Consider the following 20,602-nt stretch of genomic DNA (forward strand, 5'->3'; position numbering starts at 1 on the left):
GGATGATGGAGGTTATATACAGGAATAATGGCTGGTATATACAGGCATGATGGTTGATATATACAGGGATGATGGGTTTATATATGGGGATGATAGCTACAGCAGCCATCATCCATGTAAATAACACCCATCATCTCTGTTCCTAACCCCCTATCATCTCTGTATATACCAGCCATCATCCCTGTATATAACCCCTATCATCCATGTACACAACCCCCTATCATCCCAGTATATACCGGCCATCATCCCTGTATATAACTGTATAAAACCCCGACATCCCTGTATCAGTTTGAAAATATAGATCACATGATTATTTTTGAGTTTGAGCCAATGAGGACATCGACTTGGTGAGTAACATGTTTTTTAAATGTAGTTTCTATGAGTATATTAAAGTGTTTTTCTATTTGAATTATAATAGTTGGATGCTGTAGGCCTAATTGTGAATGTACTTCTAGCCGCTCACCTGCTCTGCTTCTGGGATTTGTATATAATAAGGTTTATGTGATGGATTACAGCCGATGTTCTCCTTGCATATATTTGGCTAGTCTCCTGCTTTCAAGAATCAAGTTGGTTTGGATGTGTATCTCCTTTTGATATACGGCTGAACTGGTATTATAGTCAGCTATTAAACTTCTAAAGATTAGGATGTGTTTCTGATTTTGAGAAGAGTGTCTTCTCCTGTTAATCATTCTTAATGTAATTGCCCCCTTCTTTTCTACTGCTTTGCATAATGTAGTAGATAGCATTTAAACTAGGCAATATATGTGTAATGTACTTAAAGAGGCTCTGTCACCAGATTTTGCAACCCCTATCTGCTATTGCAGCAGATAGGCGCTGCAATGTAGATTACAGTAACGTTTTTATTTTTAAAAAACGAGCATTTTTGGCCAAGTTATGACCATTTTTGTAGTTATGCAAATGAGGCTTGCAAAAGTCCAAGTGGGTGTGTTTAAAAGTAAAAGTCCAAGTGGGCGTGTATTATGTGCGTACATCGGGGCGTTTTTAATACTTTCACTAGCTGGGCGCTCTGAAGAGAAGTAACATCCTCTTCTCTTCAGAACGCCCAGCTTCTGACAGTGCAGATCTGTGACGTCACTCACAGGTCCTGCATCGTGACGGCCACATCGGCACCAGAGGCTACAGTTGATTCTGCAGCAGCATCAGCTTTTGCAGGTAAGTAGCTACATCGACTTACCTGCAAACGCTGATGCTGCTGCAGAATCAACTGTAGCCTCTGGTGCCGATGTGTCCTCGCTGGTCCGACACGATGCAGGACCTGGGGCAGGAAGTGAGTGACGTCACAGCGTGATCTCTCGAGAACACGCTGTGTGTCTGCACTGCCAGAAGCTGGGCGTTCAGAAGAGAAGTGGATGATACTTCTCGTCAGAACGCCCAGCTAGTAAAAGTAGTAAACACGCCCAGATGTAACACACATAATACACGCCCAGTTGGACTTTTACTTTAAACACGCCCAGTTCGACTTTTGCAAGCCTCATTTGCATAAATACAAAAATGGTCATAACTTGGCCAAAAATGCTCGTTTTTTAAAAATAAAAACGTTACTCTTATCTACATTGCAGCGCCGATCTGCTGCAATAGCAGATAGGGATTGCAAAATCTGGGGACAGAGCCTCTTTAAGACAGCCTTCTATACTGCGCCCAAACTTTTAATTGTGGAAAATATAGCAGCGTATACAGTACAGCACTCATTCAGAATGATGACCACTATGATTAGGATGCCCCTCTGCATTTGTAAAAATGCATTGGGGGGGGCCTACTGGGTTGGGTCCCACTCTGATATTCCCCCCCCTGTGCTAAACCCCTAGCTACGCCTCTGCCAAGAATACATGAAAAAGATTTAATTCCAACTTTATAGAATTGTCCTATAGAATGAATTTGCACTGATAAAATGTTGCTGGGCATACATAGTAACATAGTAAGAGTAAGAAAAAAAAGTTAATCTAGAGCAACCTATTCTTCTGCAATGTTTTTCCAGAAAAATGAAGGCAAAAGCCAATTTTCCTCTGACACAAAAGCCAATTTTCCTTGTCTTAGGGAAAAATTATTTCCCTAAAATAACGACCCATCTCCAGTAATCTAGTGCCTATAGCTTGTAATATTACACTCAAGACAGGCATTCAGGCCTTTTGAACTCTTTTAGTTAATTCGCCATGACCACTTCCTCTGGCAGAGCGTTCCATAGTCTCACTGCTTTTACAGTAAAGAATCCCCTTCTATGTATGTGTAGAAACCTTCTTTTCTTTAGATATAGAGGATTCCCCCCTGTCATGCTTACAGTCCTGGGCATAAATAGATCACCAGACAGATCTCTGTAATGACCTTTGATATATTTATACATAGTTATTTGGTCACCCCTCAGCCATCTTTTTTCAAAACCAAAAAAAAATCCTTTTATTACTTTAGTTTCCTGCCTTTTAATCCGCTCAAGCTCTACTATGTATTTTCTTATACACTGGTGCCAAAGACTGTACACAATAGTAACATACAGCCCCTAGAGTTATACCATTAGGGCTCGTTCACACGTAACGGAATTGCCGCGTTTTTTCTGGCAAAAATTCAGCAGAATACAGTAGCAGCATAGTGGATGAGATTTAACAAATCTCATCCACATGCTGCGTAATATTTCCAAGCCGAAATTGACCTGCGGTGTGTATATTTCGGACCGTAGCGTGTCAATTCCTGCAACGGAAATTGTGCAGAATTGCTGCGTTTTTCATAGGAGACGTCTCCATCTCCTAACATTGGGAATAGCGCAGCAATTTACGCACTATTTTCTGCCGTAAAAACCGCAGGAAATGGTGCGCTTTTGCTTCAGCGGAAAGCCCTTGACTTTCAACGGAATTGCTTCAGAAATTTTCTGCAGCAATTCCGTTGTGTGTGGACAAGCCCTTATATTACAGAAAATAAGCAAGTTTTTTTTATAAGGCAGATTTTTATTCTGTTGATTTCTTATATATGTTCATATTGTTTGCTTGTTTGTTTTTTGCAGGAGATTTGTGTATACAAGAATTGTGGTTATACCAAATGGAGCTCTCTCTGGATTTGAAGAACTTACCAACATGTATGTACATAATTTATGTCAATGAACTGGCTAGTAAAATGCTTTGTAATCAAATGTTTAACATTAAATTCCTGTTCATCAGCGGGAGATAATTGACGCCTAATGCACAGTAAATTATGGTTAACATTTTTTTTTAATAAAAAGATCCCTAATTGTATAAAAAAAAGTAGACATAATTTTAAGTCAGTAAAGAGTTAAAAAAAAACAAATACATATTAGGTTTCCCTATATTAATAATGGTGCCTTTAAAAAGTACAACTCATCCTATAAACCCTGATATGGCACCGTCAATGGAGAAATTCTAATGTTACGGCTCTCGGAATGCTGAGATGAAAAAACAAAAAAAACTGTCCTTAAGGTTCAAAATAGAGCGCAACCTTAAGAATAAGGACTTGTCCACACGTAGCGGAGTTGCTGCAAAAAAATTCTGCAGCAACTTCCACTGCGGAAAAACCGCACTACTTCTTGCATTTTTTACTACAGAAAACGGTGCAGATTTTGCTGCGTTTTTCTTAATGCTGGGAGATGGTGACATCTCCTCTGAAAAATGCAGCAATTCAGCCACTTTCCGCAGCAGGAATTGACATTCTGCGTTACGAAAAATACGCACCGGAGGTTAATTTCTGGTCGGAAAATACGCAGCAATTCCGCTACGTGTGGACAAGCCCTTAGGTTTAAAATTGACTCGGTTTTTCAGGGGGTAACTACTCAGACCTGGCTTTATAAATTATACATAGTAATTTCCTAGGCTTCCATTAAAAGGATGATGAATAAGCAGTTTTTTTTTGTTTTTTTTTATATGAGTGATGCTACTGATAAGTTGACGTTATCTCGGCCAGCCGCCAATCCGAAATCGACACATTACTTCTGAAGTCCCGGATGGCGGCGAGCCTCCATTTTCCCAGCCAATCCGAGGCAGCCAGATGACGAAGCGTTCCTAGTAACCCTGGGGATCCCAAAGCGGATATATACACATGTTAGGATAAATACAGTAGGTAAGTATTGCAGGAACTCATAGAAAACCATATCACCGCGTTTAAAAACCTAAAGATTATGAATCCATTAGGACATAGGTTAATAAGGACACTTAAGTAAAGCACAATTCGTTACGATTTGGATATATCAAACGCAGATATCTTATGAGGTACATATATTGAAGATGATCCCCTGCAGCCAAGTTGATTGAAATCGCTCTACAAAGGGGGAGGGGGAGCGATATTAGATATAATAGAGTACAGAGGCTCAGCCAGAACTAGGAATACACAATTGGTGCATTAATTCACCCGTAGAGAGGGATGTCCTCAAAGGAAGCAGGAATAGGAGATCTGTTCATTTAGACCTGATGGATTAATGGTCTGCATCCGGAAGATCCATTGTGCTTCCTTTTGTAGGATCTTCCTGTCCAAGTTACCACCTCTCACTGTCGGTCTAATGTGCTCAACACCTTGAAACTTAACACAAGGGAATACAAGGTTCATGAGAATACTGCTAGAGGAAGAGAAAAATGGTCTGGCTAGGAGTACACAGGATTTAAAGGAAGGTATTACATCTGCACAAAAATTCTCCAGCAACATCATGACATTCTGCAGTATGAAAAATACGTAGCAATACGTAAATTTCTGGTCGGAAAATACGCAGCAATTCCGCTACGTGTGGACAAGTCCTTATGTTTAAAATTGACTCGGTTTTTCAGGGGGTAACTGCTCAGAGCTGGCTTTAGATCATAGTAAGAGGGGTATAAAATTTCACAGTCCATGTATACTAATAGGTAATATATCAAGGACCAACTTATCAGTAGCATCATTCATATAAAAAAAAAAAAAAACTGCTTATTCATCATCCTTTTAACGGAAGCCTAGGATATTACTATGTATGATTTATACATTGAGCACAATAAAAACATAGTATGCAGTAAGCTCCTAAGCTCCACCTAGTGGTGACTGCAGGCAGTGAGGATTTTATCACTTATCTCTATGTCTATGCAGGGAATTTGGAGCTCTGTATCAGAAAAACATTGAGCTCTGTCCGCTATAAATTATATTGTGTATGATATATTGTGAAATCAATCAGCAAAGAATGTTGGACCTAAAAACAACATGATGGTAAAAAGTGGTCATTCACTTGACATTACTCTCCATTTTCTCTTTCTTTCAATATCCAACCTAAAATATTTCCTTATTTAGCTTGTGATGTGTTGCTGACCTTCCTTCTTGTCTACTAACTCTTATATGGTGTTTTCTTGTCTAACAAATGGGCTAATATTGTTTTAGTAAAGCCGCGCCAGTTCTCTCCATATTGTTCTTATTAGAAAGTGATGACAGATCGTGTAGAAAATGTAACACTAACCAGTGTGGTTTCACTTTAAGCTTTACTATGCAAGCTCTGACCACATTCATGATTTATTAAAGATCTTAACTATAAACTAGAAGTATAGTACTCTTGCATATATTAGCCAATTAGGGACTTTACATGCAAAGATTGTGGTAAAGCTCAAGGCAATAAGATATCAGCGTGTTTTTTTACTATAATCACTGAAAATAGAATCATATTTCCAACATATTACTGAAAAAGGGAAGGTATAAATACAGCATGTAGACAAGCAACAGTGTTATATGGCGACTCTCAGGAGGTGGGCGGCTGCTTAGTATTATAATTGCACACAGATAAGACTTCTATAGGGTGCTAGTCACACGGTTATATGTAGTCCACCATGCAGTTTTATAGCTTATTGTTCACACACATTTTATTAGATCAGACGGACTGCCCCGCACCTTCTAAGGGCATCACACAAAGTACTGACACACTATTCTCCCCTAACTACACAAGACCTGACTACATCCTGCTAAACTGATAAACAAAGGTTTTTTTTACTTACAAACGTTTGAGTTTTATTTTTATCCTTATTTTATTGTAAAGGATCTGCCAGGCACAGCTTCGGGGTTAACTCCCTTAATTAATCAGTCAGCACCTGAATCTACATCCCTGAGACTGACTCCAGCTTCCACCACTCAGGCTGGCAGGCTTAGGAGTGGGAGAGCCTATCGCAACCTGGCCAGACTCAGCTAGCTCCCGCCCTCGGTCTATTTAAGCCTGCCTTTCCTGTTCCTCCAGTGCTTGTGATTCTTTTTCGTGTGGTTTCCTGGCCCAGCTACAGCTCCTTCTATTTTGTTCCTGCTCCATACAGACCCTGGCTTACTGACTACTCTTCTGCTCTTCGTTTGGTACCTCGCACACTCCTGGCTTGACTCGGCTCATTCACCACTCTGGTTGCTCACAGTGTTTCCGTGGGCAACTGCCCTTTCCCTTGCTTGTATTCCCTTGTATGTTTGTCGTGTTTGTCATGCACTTACTGAGTGCAGGGACCGCCGCCCAGTTGTACCCCGTTGCCTAGGGCGGGTCGTTGCAAGTAGGCAGGGACAGAGTGGCGGGTAGATTAGGGCTCACTTGTCCGTTTCCCTACCCCCCGTTGTTACATAATCACAAGCCCATACCTAGTCAACCCTGGTCCCTGACACCACTATGGACCCCCGTGAGACCCTGGCTCAGCAAATGCAGGGTCTCTCCCTACAGGTCCAGGCCCTGGCTCAGAGGGTCAACCAGCCTGATGCTACCTTGGTAGTTCCCCCCACCGCACCTCTTGAACCCCACCTCAAGTTGCCCGACCGGTTCTCAGGGGACCGGAGGGCTTTTCTCTCCTTTCGGGAGAGATGTAGGCTTTACTTTCGTTTAAAGCCTCATTCCTCAGGTTCTGAGAGCCAGCGGGTGGGTATAATTATGTCCCGGCTCCAGGAAGGGCCCCAAGAGTGGGCCTTCTCCTTGGCTCCTGACGCCCCTGAACTTTCCTCCGTTGATTGTTTCTTTTCTGCTCTCGGACTTATTTATGACGAGACTGACAGGACTGCCTTTGCCGAGAGTCAGCTGGTGACCTTACGTCAGGGTAAGAGACCTTTTGAGGAGTATTGCTCTGACTTTAGGAAGTGGTGCGTAGCTTCTCGGTGGAATGACCCTGCCTTAAGGTGCCAGTTTAGGTTGGGTCTGTCGAATGCCCTGAAAGACCTGCTAGTTAGCTATCCCTCTTCTGAGTCCCTAGACCAGGCTATGGCTTTAGCGGTACGACTTGACCGACGTCTCAGGGAACGACAACATGAACGTTTATGTGTTTTCTCCTCCGACTCCCCCATGATGCCTCCCGAAGTTCCGTTGCTTCGTTCCTCCCCGAAAGACTCAGAGATACCTATGCAACTCGGGGCCTCCGTGTCCCCCCAACAACGTAGAGAATTCCGCAGGAAGAATGGTCTCTGCTTCTACTGTCGGGATGACAAGCATCAAGTGAACAACTGTCCTAAGCGTAAGAATGCAGCCAGAGAACTTCCGCGCCTAAGTGATCATCGGGGAGGTCACTTGGGCGCACAGGTATTTCCAGTAAATAGGAAATGTACTAAGATCTTGCTTCCCTTTCAGGTCTCTTTTGGTGGTAGGTCTGCTACCGGCAGTGCCTTCGTGGATTCAGGGTCCTCTACTAATATTATGTCTGTGGAATTTGCTATGTCTCTTGCTATGCCTCTGATTGATTTGCCTAAACTTGTCCCGGTAGTGGGTATCGACTCCACTCCTCTTGCTAATGGTTATTTTACACAGCATACCCCTGTTTTTGAACTCCTTGTTGGCTCCATGCATTTGGAGCAATGCTCTGTACTGTTGATGCAGGGATTATCGTACGATTTGGTTCTAGGCCTTCACTGGTTGCAGTTGCATAATCCCACGTTTGACTGGAATACTGGGGAGCTAACCAAATGGGGTAATGAATGTTGTACGTCATGTTTTTCTGTTAATTCTATTTCTCCCCCTGAGGAGGCGAATACGCTACCCGAGTTTGTTCAGGACTTCGCTGATGTTTTCTCTAGGGAGGCCTCCGAAGTGTTACCTCCTCATAGAGAATACGATTGCGCTATGGAATTGGTACCAGGAGCTAAGCTTCCTAAGGGTAGGATATTTAATCTTTCTTGTCCCGAACGTGAAGCCATGAGAGAGTATATCCAGGAATCCCTGGCCAAGGGTTACATTCGTCCCTCTTCTTCTCCGGTAGGTGCTGGCTTCTTCTTCGTGGGGAAGAAGGATGGTGGTCTTAGGCCATGCATTGACTACCGTAGCCTGAATAAGGTCACGGTAAGGAACCAGTATCCCCTTCCTTTGATTCCTGATCTCTTTAATCAGGTTCAGGGGGCCCAATGGTTCTCTAAATTGGATCTACGGGGGGCGTATAACCTTATTCGCATCAAAGAGGGGGATGAGTGGAAGACTGCGTTTAACACGCCCGAAGGCCATTTCGAATACCTCGTCATGCCCTTTGGGTTGTGTAATGCCCCTGCGGTCTTCCAGAATTTCATAAATGAGATTTTGAGAAATTACCTGGGGATATTTCTTGTAGTGTACCTTGATGACATACTGGTGTTTTCCAAGGACTGGTCCTCCCACATTGAGCATGTCAGGAAGGTGCTCCAGGTCCTTCGGGAAAACAAACTGTTTGCCAAAACCGAAAAATGTGTGTTTGGGGTACAGGAGATACCATTTTTGGGTCAAATCCTCACTCCTCATGAATTCCGCATGGACCCCGCCAAGGTTCAGGCTGTGGCGGAATGGGTCCAACCTGCCTCCCTGAAGGCGTTACAGTGTTTTTTGGGGTTCGCTAATTATTACAGGAGATTTATTGCTAACTTCTCGGTCATCGCTAAGCCTCTTACGGACCTCACTCGCAAAGGTGCTGATCTCCTCCACTGGCCTCCTGAGGCTGTCCAGGCTTTTGAGGTCCTTAAAGGAACAGTGTCATCACAAATTATTTTTTTATATGTTAAAGATGTTAGTGCTTTATTAAAAACGTTTATATTTATTTGTGTGTTTGTGTTTTACTTTTTCTTATTTTTACACTTTTTCTTCCCTATGGGGGCTGCCATTTTTTGTTCCATTTCTGTATGTGTCGATTAACGACACATACAGACATGGAATACGGCAGCCACAGTCCCATAGGGACTGCGAACGGCTCCCGTCCCATTCACTTGTGTGTACGGCGTCTGTGTGGGAACTGCGCATGCGCCGCTCCCACACAGTCCAATTTGAAATTGGCGCCGTCCGGCGCCATTTTCCTGTGGACCGGAAGTCGCGGCCGGACAGTAATATTACTACTTCCGGTCGCGGCTTCCGGACTTGTGCACTTGGACCAGCGGCAGCAGACGGAGCGGACGGGCCGGAGGGAGCCGCGGCGGCAGGAGCAGGTAAGAGATTTCAATGTATGTTCGTGTTTGTGTGTGTTTACTACTGTATGTAAACCTACTACACTGTGTGTTAGCTCAAAAAATGGCGACACACAGTGTAGGAGGTTACACCGTTCAAACCCCTCGTTTATCCCGGCACTAGCCAGGATAAAGGAGGGGGGGATGCTGAGAGCTCACTAGAGCGAGGGCTTTTTACCCAATTTTGCAAAGCTGCAATTTTGGGAATAGCTCCATCTAGTGACCAGAAATGGGAAATTTTATAAATTAGAATTAATTTATAATATTTCCTGACTCGTGAAAAAAATAAAAAAAATTTGAACAATGTTTAATCACCCACACACTAAATGTTTAATTGAAAAAAAAACAACATGTTTTTCTGGCAACACATTGCCTTTAAGAAGTGCTTTATCTCGACCCCGGTGCTGGTTCAGCCCAACCAAATGGAGCCATTTATCGTGGAAGTTGACGCATCTGAGGTGGGAGTGGGGGCTGTCTTGTCCCAGGGTACCAGGTCCCTCACCCATCTCCGCCCATGTGCCTACTTCTCCAGGAAGTTTTCGCCAACTGAGAGTAACTATGATATTGGCAACCGCGAACTCTTAGCCATTAAATGGGCATTTGAAGAGTGGCGCCACTTCCTGGAGGGGGCTAGACACCAGGTAACGGTCCTTACCGACCACAAGAATCTGGTTTTCCTAGAATCTGCCCGGAGGCTAAACCCGAGACAAGCTCGATGGGCGTTGTTTTTTACCAGATTCAATTTTTTGGTTACCTATAGGGCTGGGTCTAAAAATATTAAGGCTGATGCACTGTCGCGTAGCTTCATGGCCAGCCCTCCTTCGGAGGAAGATCCTGCTTGTATTTTGCCTCCAGGTATAATCATTTCCTCGATCGATTCTGATTTAGTCTCTGAAATTGCTGCTGATCAAGGTTCAGCTCCCGGGAACCTTCCTGAGAACAAGCTGTTTGTTCCCCTGCAATTCCGGCTAAGGGTACTTAGGGAAAATCATGACTCCGCACTATCTGGTCATCCAGGCATCCTGGGTACCAAACACCTCATTACCAGAAATGATTGGTGGCCTGGGTTGCCTAAAGACGTTAAGGCCTACGTCACCGCTTGTGAGGTTTGTGCTAGGTCCAAGACTCCCAGGTCCCGACCAGCGGGCTTACTGCGTTCGTTGCCCATTCCCCAGAGACCTTGGACACATATCTCCATGGATTTTATCACCGATTTGCCTCCATCCCAAGGCAAGTCGGTGGTGTGGGTGGTGGTAGACCGCTTCAGTAAGATGTGCCACTTTGTGCCCCTCAAGAAACTACCCAACGCCAAGACGTTGGCTACCTTGTTTGTCAAACACATCCTGCGTCTCCATGGGGTCCCTGTCAATATTGTTTCGGACAGAGGGGTACAATTTGTTTCATTGTTTTGGAGAGCCTTCTGTATGAAGTTGGGGATTGATCTGTCCTTCTCCTCTGCCTTCCATCCTGAAACCAATGGCCAAACGGAGAGGACTAATCAATCTCTAGAACAATACTTAAGGTGTTTTGTCTCTGACTGTCAATATGATTGGGTCTCATTCATTCCCCTCGCCGAATTTTCCCTCAATAACCGGGTCAGTAACTCGTCAGGGGTCTCTCCCTTTTTCTGTAATTTTGGGTTTAATCCACGGTTCTCCTCCGTTTCACCTGGTAGCTCCAACAATCCCGAGGTAGAGGTCGTTCATCGGGAACTGTGCACAGTCTGGGCCCAGGTTCAGAAGAACCTAGAGGCGTCCGAGAGCGTACAAAAAACTCAGGCTGATAAAAAACGTTCTGCTAACCCCCTGTTTATGGTCGGGGATCTGGTGTGGTTGTCGTCTAGGAACTTGCGTCTCAAGGTTCCGTCCAAGAAGTTTGCTCCCCGGTTTATTGGGCCATATAAGGTCATTGAGGTCCTCAATCCTGTCTCCTTCCGGCTGGAGTTACCCCAGTCTTTTCGTATACACGACGTGTTTCATGCCTCCCTCCTTAAACGCTGCTCCCCGTCCTTGGCTCCCTCGAGGAGATCTCCTCTTCCCGTCCTCACCCCTGAGGGGGTGGAATTCGAGGTGGCCAGGATTGTGGACAGCAAGATGGTCCAAGGCTCCCTCCAGTACCTGGTCCTTTGGAGAGGTTACGGGCCCGAGGAGAGGACTTGGGTACCCGCCCGGGATGTTCACGCTGTGGTATTGGTCAGGAGGTTCCACCTGCGTTTCCCCAGTAAGCCAGGTCCACTTAGAAAGGGTCTGGTGGCCCCTCATAAAAGGGGGGGTACTGTAAAGGATCTGCCAGGCACCTGAATCTACATCCCTGAGACTGACTCCAGCTTCCACCACTCAGGCTGGCAGGCTTAGGAGTGGGAGAGCCTATCGCAACCTGGCCAGACTCAGCTAGCTCCCGCCCTCGGTCTATTTAAGCCTGCCTTTCCTGTTCCTCCAGTGCTTGTGATTCTTTTTCGTGTGGTTTCCTGGCCCAGCTACAGCTCCTTCTATTTTGTTCCTGCTCCATACAGACCCTGGCTTACTGACTACTCTTCTGCTCTTCGTTTGGTACCTCGCACACTCCTGGCTTGACTCGGCTCGTTCACCACTCTGGTTGCTCACGGTGTTTCCGTGGGCAACTGCCCTTTCCCTTGCTTGTATTCCCTTGTATGTTTGTCGTGTTTGTCGTGCACGTACTGAGTGCAGGGACCGCCGCCCAGTTGTAACCCGTCGCCTAGGGCGGGTCGTTGCAAGTAGGCAGGGACAGAGTGGTGTGTAGATTAGGGCTCACTTGTCCGTTTCCCTACCCCCCGGTTGTTACATTTATCTTTAATAAAAACCCATAACTGTATTTTCTAATGTACAATAGTTGCCACTATTTTAATTTCATTAACACAGGATATACTTTGCAGAAGCAGCACCAGTCAGCTTTTTCTCTATTGCACTGCTAGTCAGTACAGACAGGGAAATAAATCAATATCCAGAAACTTGTTTTAAAGTGTACCTAACTTTTCAGAAAAAGCTATCTTATGTGCGTATACATGAGGAATAACAATATTTCTGGCCATTATATGACTTTTATACTGCATTTTTTAGCTAGTGGATGGCACCTAATTTTTAACATGTTTTCTATACACTGAACACAAAGGAGAGGAGAATCCTGCTCTCTTATCACTATCTATCACATATATATGAGCTGCAGCAGCATAGAGAACGTTATATAGCAATAATGAGCAGTGTAGCTAAGAATCCAGCACTGAGGTGAGATATAACTCTTAACAGCAGCCTGTCACCTCTTTGCTCCTGCTCCCCCTATCCTTACCATAGATTTCTATGGGCAGCATGTCTGTGTCTCCTCTCTGCTTCTGCTCCCTCTTCTCTCCATAGACTTCTATGGGCAGCATGTCTGTGTCTGTGTCTGTCTCTTTCTCCATGTTCCCCCATTCACTCTCCAAAGACTTGTATGGGCAGCATGTATGTGTCTTTCTCTCCTTGCTTTCTTCTTCCCTCTCCATAGACTTCTATGGGCAGTGTATCTGTCTCTCTTTCTCTCATATTAGCAATCGTATAACGGCCACAAGACCCAGACCCTCACGGTTCTAATTAACGAAACTTACATTAACTTAGGACCCTATGGTGATCTAAGTTTGGTTCAGTGGTACCATGGGGGTCCCAGGTTTGAGGCCATAATAGGAACATTGAACATCAGTCTTAGGTGTCACATGAAAATTCGCAGTGGGAACAATATTCCTCCTGGAGTGAAAAAAAATATTAAGTGCGACAAAAAAAGTAATTTAAGACTTTTTAAACCATGATGAACAACTGGTTAAAGGATTTGATGGACATTTTGGGTCAAAACGATCCTTGCTGCCAGTGGTGAGGAAACTCCTGTTTATTATTGCATGTGATGGCTTCTGTAATGCTTTGTGTAAATGTATATGTCACTTTAAGCGACATTTGCATTTACGATTGTGATAGTGATAATGATAATTTGTAACAATAGTTGGCCAGTGTAAATGGGGCATAAGGAACCATCATCTGTTTATTATAAAAGCACGTAGTCATTTTTTCTTCAGTACAAAATTAGAAAATGAACATTTAAAAATAGTTTCGATCAATAAAAAGGAAAGTGTTTAGTTAGGAATTTTAATTGGTGTTTCGTTCACACTACAATTTCATCATAATATAATTTCATGGTGCTGTAAACAAATGCTGAAACTGTAAATTGCATAAGAACATAGAATGAGCTGGATGACACAAGCTCAGCATTAGTGTCTTTATTCTAATGAAGCTGAAGAAAAACGTAACTCCTATAATTATTTACTAACCACAGAATATGTGCAATCTATTCAATGTTAAACAAAATCACCTATATAATCATCTTACATATAAATACATGTATACCCCCATTGTATATGAGATGCTAATCTACTGAAGATGACATATAAAGGACTTCTGGGGAACTCACAACTTGAGGAGTATCCCTTTCTGCATTTATTATAACAGATAAATATATTTTTAATGTAGACTATTTAGGAAGTTACTTAATTTTGCATTAACGAAGCAAATAAACAATTTAAAAAAAAAAAAAGGTGTCCATAACCTTTTTGGCTCCTCAAAATAGCTGCATTCTTAAGGGATTAACAGGTGGAGGCAGAAAACTCAAATTTGTTGGTATTATGAAAAAATCTGATCTGTCAATAGATTTTAAGCCTGGTTCACATCTGTGTTGGAAGCTCCGTCACAGATCCGTACGAAAATACCGGAAACTATAGCGCAACTTGCTGCGCTATTGTATCTGGTAAAACTACGGACACCCCGACGGAAACCTGATAGAACTCATTAACGTCAATGGGTTCCGTCAGGCACCAATGGTGTACATTTTACAACGGAACCGGGGCTTCTGTTATTTTTGCTGCTCTGCTCCTCTGACGAAGCAGAACAACGGAAATACGACGCAGATCTGAATAAGGCCTTATCCATTTCTGCAGGACTCAAACTATTGCTAAAGTTCATCAGTTCCATCACGATCAGTTTATTTACAGTATTAATGTTTTTACTCATTTCTCTTAATATGTCCTTAGTTTATAAATTATTTTAGATAGATCTGGGAGAGAACAAACCAAATTGGAACCCATTCCACACGGCAGTATTTAGGTCAGTAATTTGCATCATTATTTGAAAGTCAAAATATGAAACGGAACATAAGTAGAAAAATTATTATGAAAAGATTTGCATCTCTTCCGTGTTTGGACCCACTCCTGATTTTGGCTTTTAAATACTGACCAAAATACTGCCGTGTGAAAGTGGCCTTATACTGCAGCTCCAAATATAACAAATTCAGCTCTGTTATATCTGTATATTAGGCTTATCATGCTATTATAAGCTTTACAACGTAAGCAGAATATCACAAGGCTTATAACTGTAGATCCACACCTGCATAGCCTATAAATAGCTATGGGGGAGCTGTGCACCATTTAATAGAATTAAGCTCTTCATTCCGTTTACTGACTCTTTTTATCATATTGTATTTATTTCTGGTTGAACTATTGGTCATTTTTTGTTTACTTTAACTTTAAATGTGTCTCTTGAGGGTTTCTTATAATATTTTCTCATTTTTATTTTATAAGCATTTTATTTGAATGACTGGAGATGAGGAGTTTTACAGGGTAATGTTTATTTCTAGCATGATTGGGGAGTTTATTCGTTGCAACTTTTTGTTTAGTAGCACATGCTGTCTTTCTCATTCAATCGCCTCTTTGTTTTTGTGGCAATAAGGCACGGCTGTGGGAGAGACCTTGAAGTTTGTTGTTCACTTCATCTTGATACATGCAGATGTACAATGGTGCTGGAAGGGGGAGTTTTCTACAGCAATAACCAAGGGCCGTTATCTAGTACTTGATAAGAAGAATATGACATCATTTCGCCCAGAGCAGTAATAACTTGTTTGTTTGGTTTTAAGATGTTAAATGTCAAATGAATTATTGCAAATCCAAAAGAATCTTGTAATATTTACCACCCTTGTTTAGATTAAAACAAGTGTTTTATTTTCTAAAGTTCATATTGCTTTTATATTCTTGGGGTTATATTTAAATATAATTGTTTATTTCACTGCAATAACTAATCAAGTGGTAAAAAAACTAAAAGAAAAAATAAAATAACTGAAAAAAAATCTCAAATTCATTATTATAATCTGTACACAAATACAGAGATAAGTCTTGTGCTTTCATACTAACTAAAGGTAAAGCTATATCTTAGGGAATTGCTTATATGGCAATTCCCCAGCATAATGTAATTGGAATTGCTTTTTTTAGTAACTGAAACGATTTTATAATTCCGTGCGATTGCCTTGCAGTAGTCATCGGCAAAATACAGGTGCTGCTCAACCCCTGAGAGACATCTTCCATATATGTACGGCAGATTTGCGCTCTGAAAATGTATCACAGGCTCAGGAGCTAAGCCTACACCATACGCGGCGTGTGCTGGCAGTTTTCTACAGCTGAGATCTGTCTGCAATGGCTGGGATCAGAGATAACTCCGATTTTGGATGTTAAGTCTCGCAGATGCGACAGATTAGCGACCGCGGCATCTGAGTGGTTAGACAGAGAGGCAACTATGGAACTTACTGTATTGAGTTCAATGTATAAACCGTATGCTCTTTGCCGCTAAGCTCCCTCTAGTGGTGGCTGCAGACATCCAGAATTGTATAATTTATCTGCATGTCAATTCATACGATTTGGAACTTTGGATCAGGAATCAAGAAATTAATCAGACTTGTCCTACAGTTAAAATTATTATAATTAGCATGAAAGTGAGAAGGTTTTCATGATATTGTATTCCCTCGACCAGAGTCTAGTCCAGATCTGTAGCAAGACTTTCCTTCTTCTGGGGCAAAGATTCAGTCTGCCACGCAAGCCCTATTTCTAAACAGCCTTACCAGTGCAGAGCGGATTGTTGTTAGTCAAGCATCATCATCAGATTGTAAATGAAAAGAACAAGTACATTTTCCTTTAACTCTGCTCAGACATACTGTACTTACCCCACTTTGTTCTTACAGACCATATTATACTGTAGACTCAATAGGACTAATTGGTTGGGATACTGTAAGTCGGTCATTCTTGTCTAATGTCTAATATTCAGAACTTAGCTGAAGAAGATGAATGTAACAGATGTTGTTTCAGGGCCCCGGAGCTTTGGGTTACACCTTTGAGAACGGAACACATACCGTACGTTCTGGATACCTGTTTTATGAGCTTATTTTACAGGTGATAAGTGAGTATATATGTACACCGACAAATGGGTGAAATATCTCACGTCCTGCCTAGTAGTGTTCAAGTACGCTCTTACTTTTATGCTGCATTTGACCGTCTTCATTGAACAATGCAGTCTAATAATATAGCTTGTTAACTATCCTACCATATGAATACAAGCACTTTTATCTGTCAGGGAGATTTTGGATCTTTCTGGACATTATACAGAGTCTGTAGCTTTTGTGGTTTGCTGGGCTAGTATCAAAATGATCACAAATATTGAAGACCGCTATATCTTTGGGACCACTTTAGTAGATATGAAGAGTATCTGAGCCACAATCTCTCTCAAGGCAGTTGTAGCTAAATATTACATCTAGTGCAACCAGAAATGTTTTGTTAACCTACATAAATGTTAATTTGCCCTTTATATCTTTGCTGAGAAGCTCTCTGGTGGGGAACTAGACAGCTGTTCTATGTGCTCTAAACAATCAGACTGTTCCCCTTTTACACAAAGAGGCAGAGAGGCTGCAGCATCATCTCCCCTCCTTTCACTCTCTCCTCTATGTCTTTTGTTACTGAAGATGAGTTTTTAGTGACTAAATAGAGCCCCTAGGCAAAGAAAGAGAATTAGAGGCTGTCTTAAGATGAGAAAGTTGCCACTCTCTGCTAATAATATTTAACTTTCAAGTATTCACATATACTGTACTATTGATTCATTTAGAAAATGGTATGCTTTAATGTAACAAGTAGTATTTATGATAATTACACAGAGTAAAAGGGGTTTTCTTCATTAAACAACCCCTTTAATTATTTAAAGTTATCATTAACACTGCTCTTTTACAAGATGATGTTATCGCAATGTCTAGGCAAAAATCTCCACTGCAGTGGTCGTCATGTATAAATGGCTGCCCATGTAGTGCACGGACACACAATGTCCCCCAGAGTAGGAGCCCCTCTTAGGCCTCATGCACACATCCGTGGCATTTTATACGGCTGCAAATCGCGGATCCGCAGAACACGTACCCACTCACGGATGGCTTCCATGTGCTTTCTGTAGTTTTAATGGACCAATGAATGGAATGGCCGAGACTGAGTCGCAAAAACGAACAGGAATAGAACCTGTTCTATAATTTGCGGAACGGGCACACAGATCCACAAAAAAACGGAAAGTGTGCATGGCCCCTTAGAAATGAATGGGTCAGTGTGCTATCTGGTAAAAAATAAGGGTAGCACCCTGAAGAATATCACTGAAGTGTGCTTGAGGCCTAACAGAACCGCTCTCTTCATTCTGGCACATAGAGGGAAGTCTTGACTAATAGGCCTATCGACAGGGTTCATCGTAAGAGAAATAAGAAAATAGTTATTTCATTTTGATACTACTACTACAGTATAACACATTTTCTCTAACTTTCATAATAATTTGGCTGTTTGCTATGAATGACATCACTTATTTTTACAAACTTTTTATGCCCCAGTTTCCTAATTGTGCCTCATAGTTGTACATATTGTTGTAATAGTCTTTTGCACTTCAATCACACCAACTTCTCTAATTTATTTCACATAATAACAGAGCAAAAGACTATCAAAAACCCTAGAAGATTAATTTTCTAGTCCACCTGCTACATTTCTTGTTAAAATAAAGAGAATTGATTATTTTCTTGTTCTATTTGAAAGCTGACCTTATGGGTTGGCAACAGTCAAAAACTAATTGCTTAGAATGTTTCTATGGCAATCCTTGTTAGTGTTGAAAAATATTCAGAACGGTATAAAAAGTCAACATTTTCTTATTAGAGAAACAGAAACAAAACACAAATTGCTTATTTCTCATTTTTTATTATTATTGTTAGATACTATATGTTTATTAGGTTACTGAAATACAGTATTTCTGCCCTGGCAGGGAATTCTGGACAAAAAACTGCACCAAATTGTGGTGTCGTTTCTCGTCCGGAATGTCAGCTGCAGAAACCAGAAACAAAAAAAAAAAACGCCCATACTTACCCTCTAACCGGCCTCCTGGGGTGACGGTTCATCCCAGGAGGTCATATGGGATGAAACGCCATCCCAGGAGGACGGCCTTGACGATAAAGCACAGAATTCTGGGTAAGGATAAGATTTATTTTTTCTGAATTGCAATTTTTGAGCCACAAAAATCGCAACATCGGCTATTTGTTGCAGGTTTTACCTACCTATTGTATTCAATGGGGAAAACCCGCAACAAAAAAGCAGCGATTTTGCAAATACAATTGACATGCTGCGGATTAAAAAAACGCAGCGTTAAAATGAGCGTTTTTTCCACTTATCATTTAAGCAGCGTGTGGATGAGATTTGTAGAACTCTCATCCACTCTGCTGCTACTGTATTATGCTGCGGATTTTCTGCAAATCTGCAGTATTTACCTTGCATGTGAACTTAGGCTGTGTTCACACTGTTTTTTATTGCGTATTTATCATGCATTTTTTTTTTGGGTAGATATTCTCCCACGCCTCTCAGTGGGAGTTTATTAACCAAAAAAAAAAAATGCATGTTAAAGACGCAACAAAAAAGCACAGTGTGAGCCCAGCCTTACCATGCTAAGCATCTAGTCATTACTCGGCAAAATCAAGAACACGTGAAGCAATTCATTGGGTTGTAAACAAGAAGTCACTTTTTGTGTGATGTTGAAGTTGATGCCAAATCAACATATCCAACTAAAGTAAAAATTTAATGTAGCCGGATTTATGTAGATTATTCTTATTACTTTAGAACAAGAGAGAGAATTGCGGAGGTTATAGTAGTTGAGATTTTTGATGGTATTATACATGTTATCAGAATTAGGCCTCATGCACACTACTGTATTATAGCTCCATACAACCACTGGACTGTGATCCTAATAGAAGTCTATGGGGCCCTACTGTACCTCCAGAAGCCAATTTTATACAGGATCATACAGAGTTTGTTTTTTGTCAGCATCTGTATGAATACGGCGCAAAAAAGTGTTGGCATTATCCATCGAATGTTAAATTACAAATATATTCTTCCCCAGAAGGAACGCTTCTAGATGAAAATACATCCGTAATGCGGTGCCGGGTGGAGGAACAATGTAGTGGCACATAGACTGCCTAAGGCTCCATAGCCGGGGCAGCAGGGACTCCGTGTGCCTTCATATAGGCTCTGCCATGTGCAGCAGGCATTAAATTGGCATCCCAAAGATAAGCTGTGCCATGTCAGTGATGGTCCAGTAGTTAAAACCTTAAATGCTTATAAAAGGAAATGTAGGTATTCTAGTTCGATGGCTGCCTTCAAGCAAATATTAACTTTTCAACACTATTTCACAGCTTATATACAGATATATATATATGTACTAAAAATATTGAGTAACTTTGCAAATACATTGCTTTAGTTATATTGTATTGATCCTGAGTGCAAAGCTGGATTCACAACTTTGCTGCACTGGATTGACGCAGTTTTGTTTCAAAATCAGATTGTTCCTTAATTACAGACTGCACAATATGCAAGTTTACCAGTGTAAGGCCTCATGCACATGAACGTAAAAACGCCTGTAATTACGGGTCCATAGACTTCTATTGGCCACGGGTCCCATTTGCTTACAGGAAGGTGCCCATATCGTTGAAAAATATGGAACATTTCCTATTTCAGGCCGTATTTACGGCATGGGCAGGCCCATAGAAGTCTTACGGGTGGCTACGTGTGTGCACCCGTAATTACAGGAGCTTTGCTAGGCGCTGTCCAGGGTACTGAAAGAGTTAACTGATCGGCAGTAGCTCTTTTAGCACCCGGGACAGGGACTACCGCTGGAGTTAATAGTATTAAATGTTAACTTACCTGCTTCTTCCTCCAGTCCGGCCTCCCGGGATGACGTTTCATCCCATGTGACCGCTGCAGCCAATCACAGGCCAATCACAGGCTACAGTGGTCACATGGACTGCTGCGTCATCCAGGGAGGTTGGACTGGATGTCAAAAGAGGGACGCGTCACCAAGACAACGGCCGGGGTACGTATGAA

General features: G+C 42.1%; 1 protein-coding gene across 4 annotated transcripts in view; it reads left to right on the top strand.

Annotated features, from left to right (window-relative positions):
* The window catches only part of FSHR (follicle stimulating hormone receptor), a 136,809-nt gene that overhangs the window by 59,490 nt on the left and 56,717 nt on the right, over positions 1-20,602 (top strand). For all 4 annotated transcript variants that reach the window (XM_075863185.1, XM_075863186.1, XM_075863187.1 and 1 more), the window contains one exon: positions 3,011-3,082. In XM_075863185.1, the coding sequence (XP_075719300.1) occupies positions 3,011-3,082 (72 nt within the window). The remainder of the gene's footprint in view (positions 1-3,010; positions 3,083-20,602) is intronic.

Source organism: Rhinoderma darwinii, chromosome 4, assembly GCF_050947455.1.
Source record: "Rhinoderma darwinii isolate aRhiDar2 chromosome 4, aRhiDar2.hap1, whole genome shotgun sequence".
Classification (NCBI taxonomy): domain Eukaryota; kingdom Metazoa; phylum Chordata; class Amphibia; order Anura; family Rhinodermatidae; genus Rhinoderma; species Rhinoderma darwinii.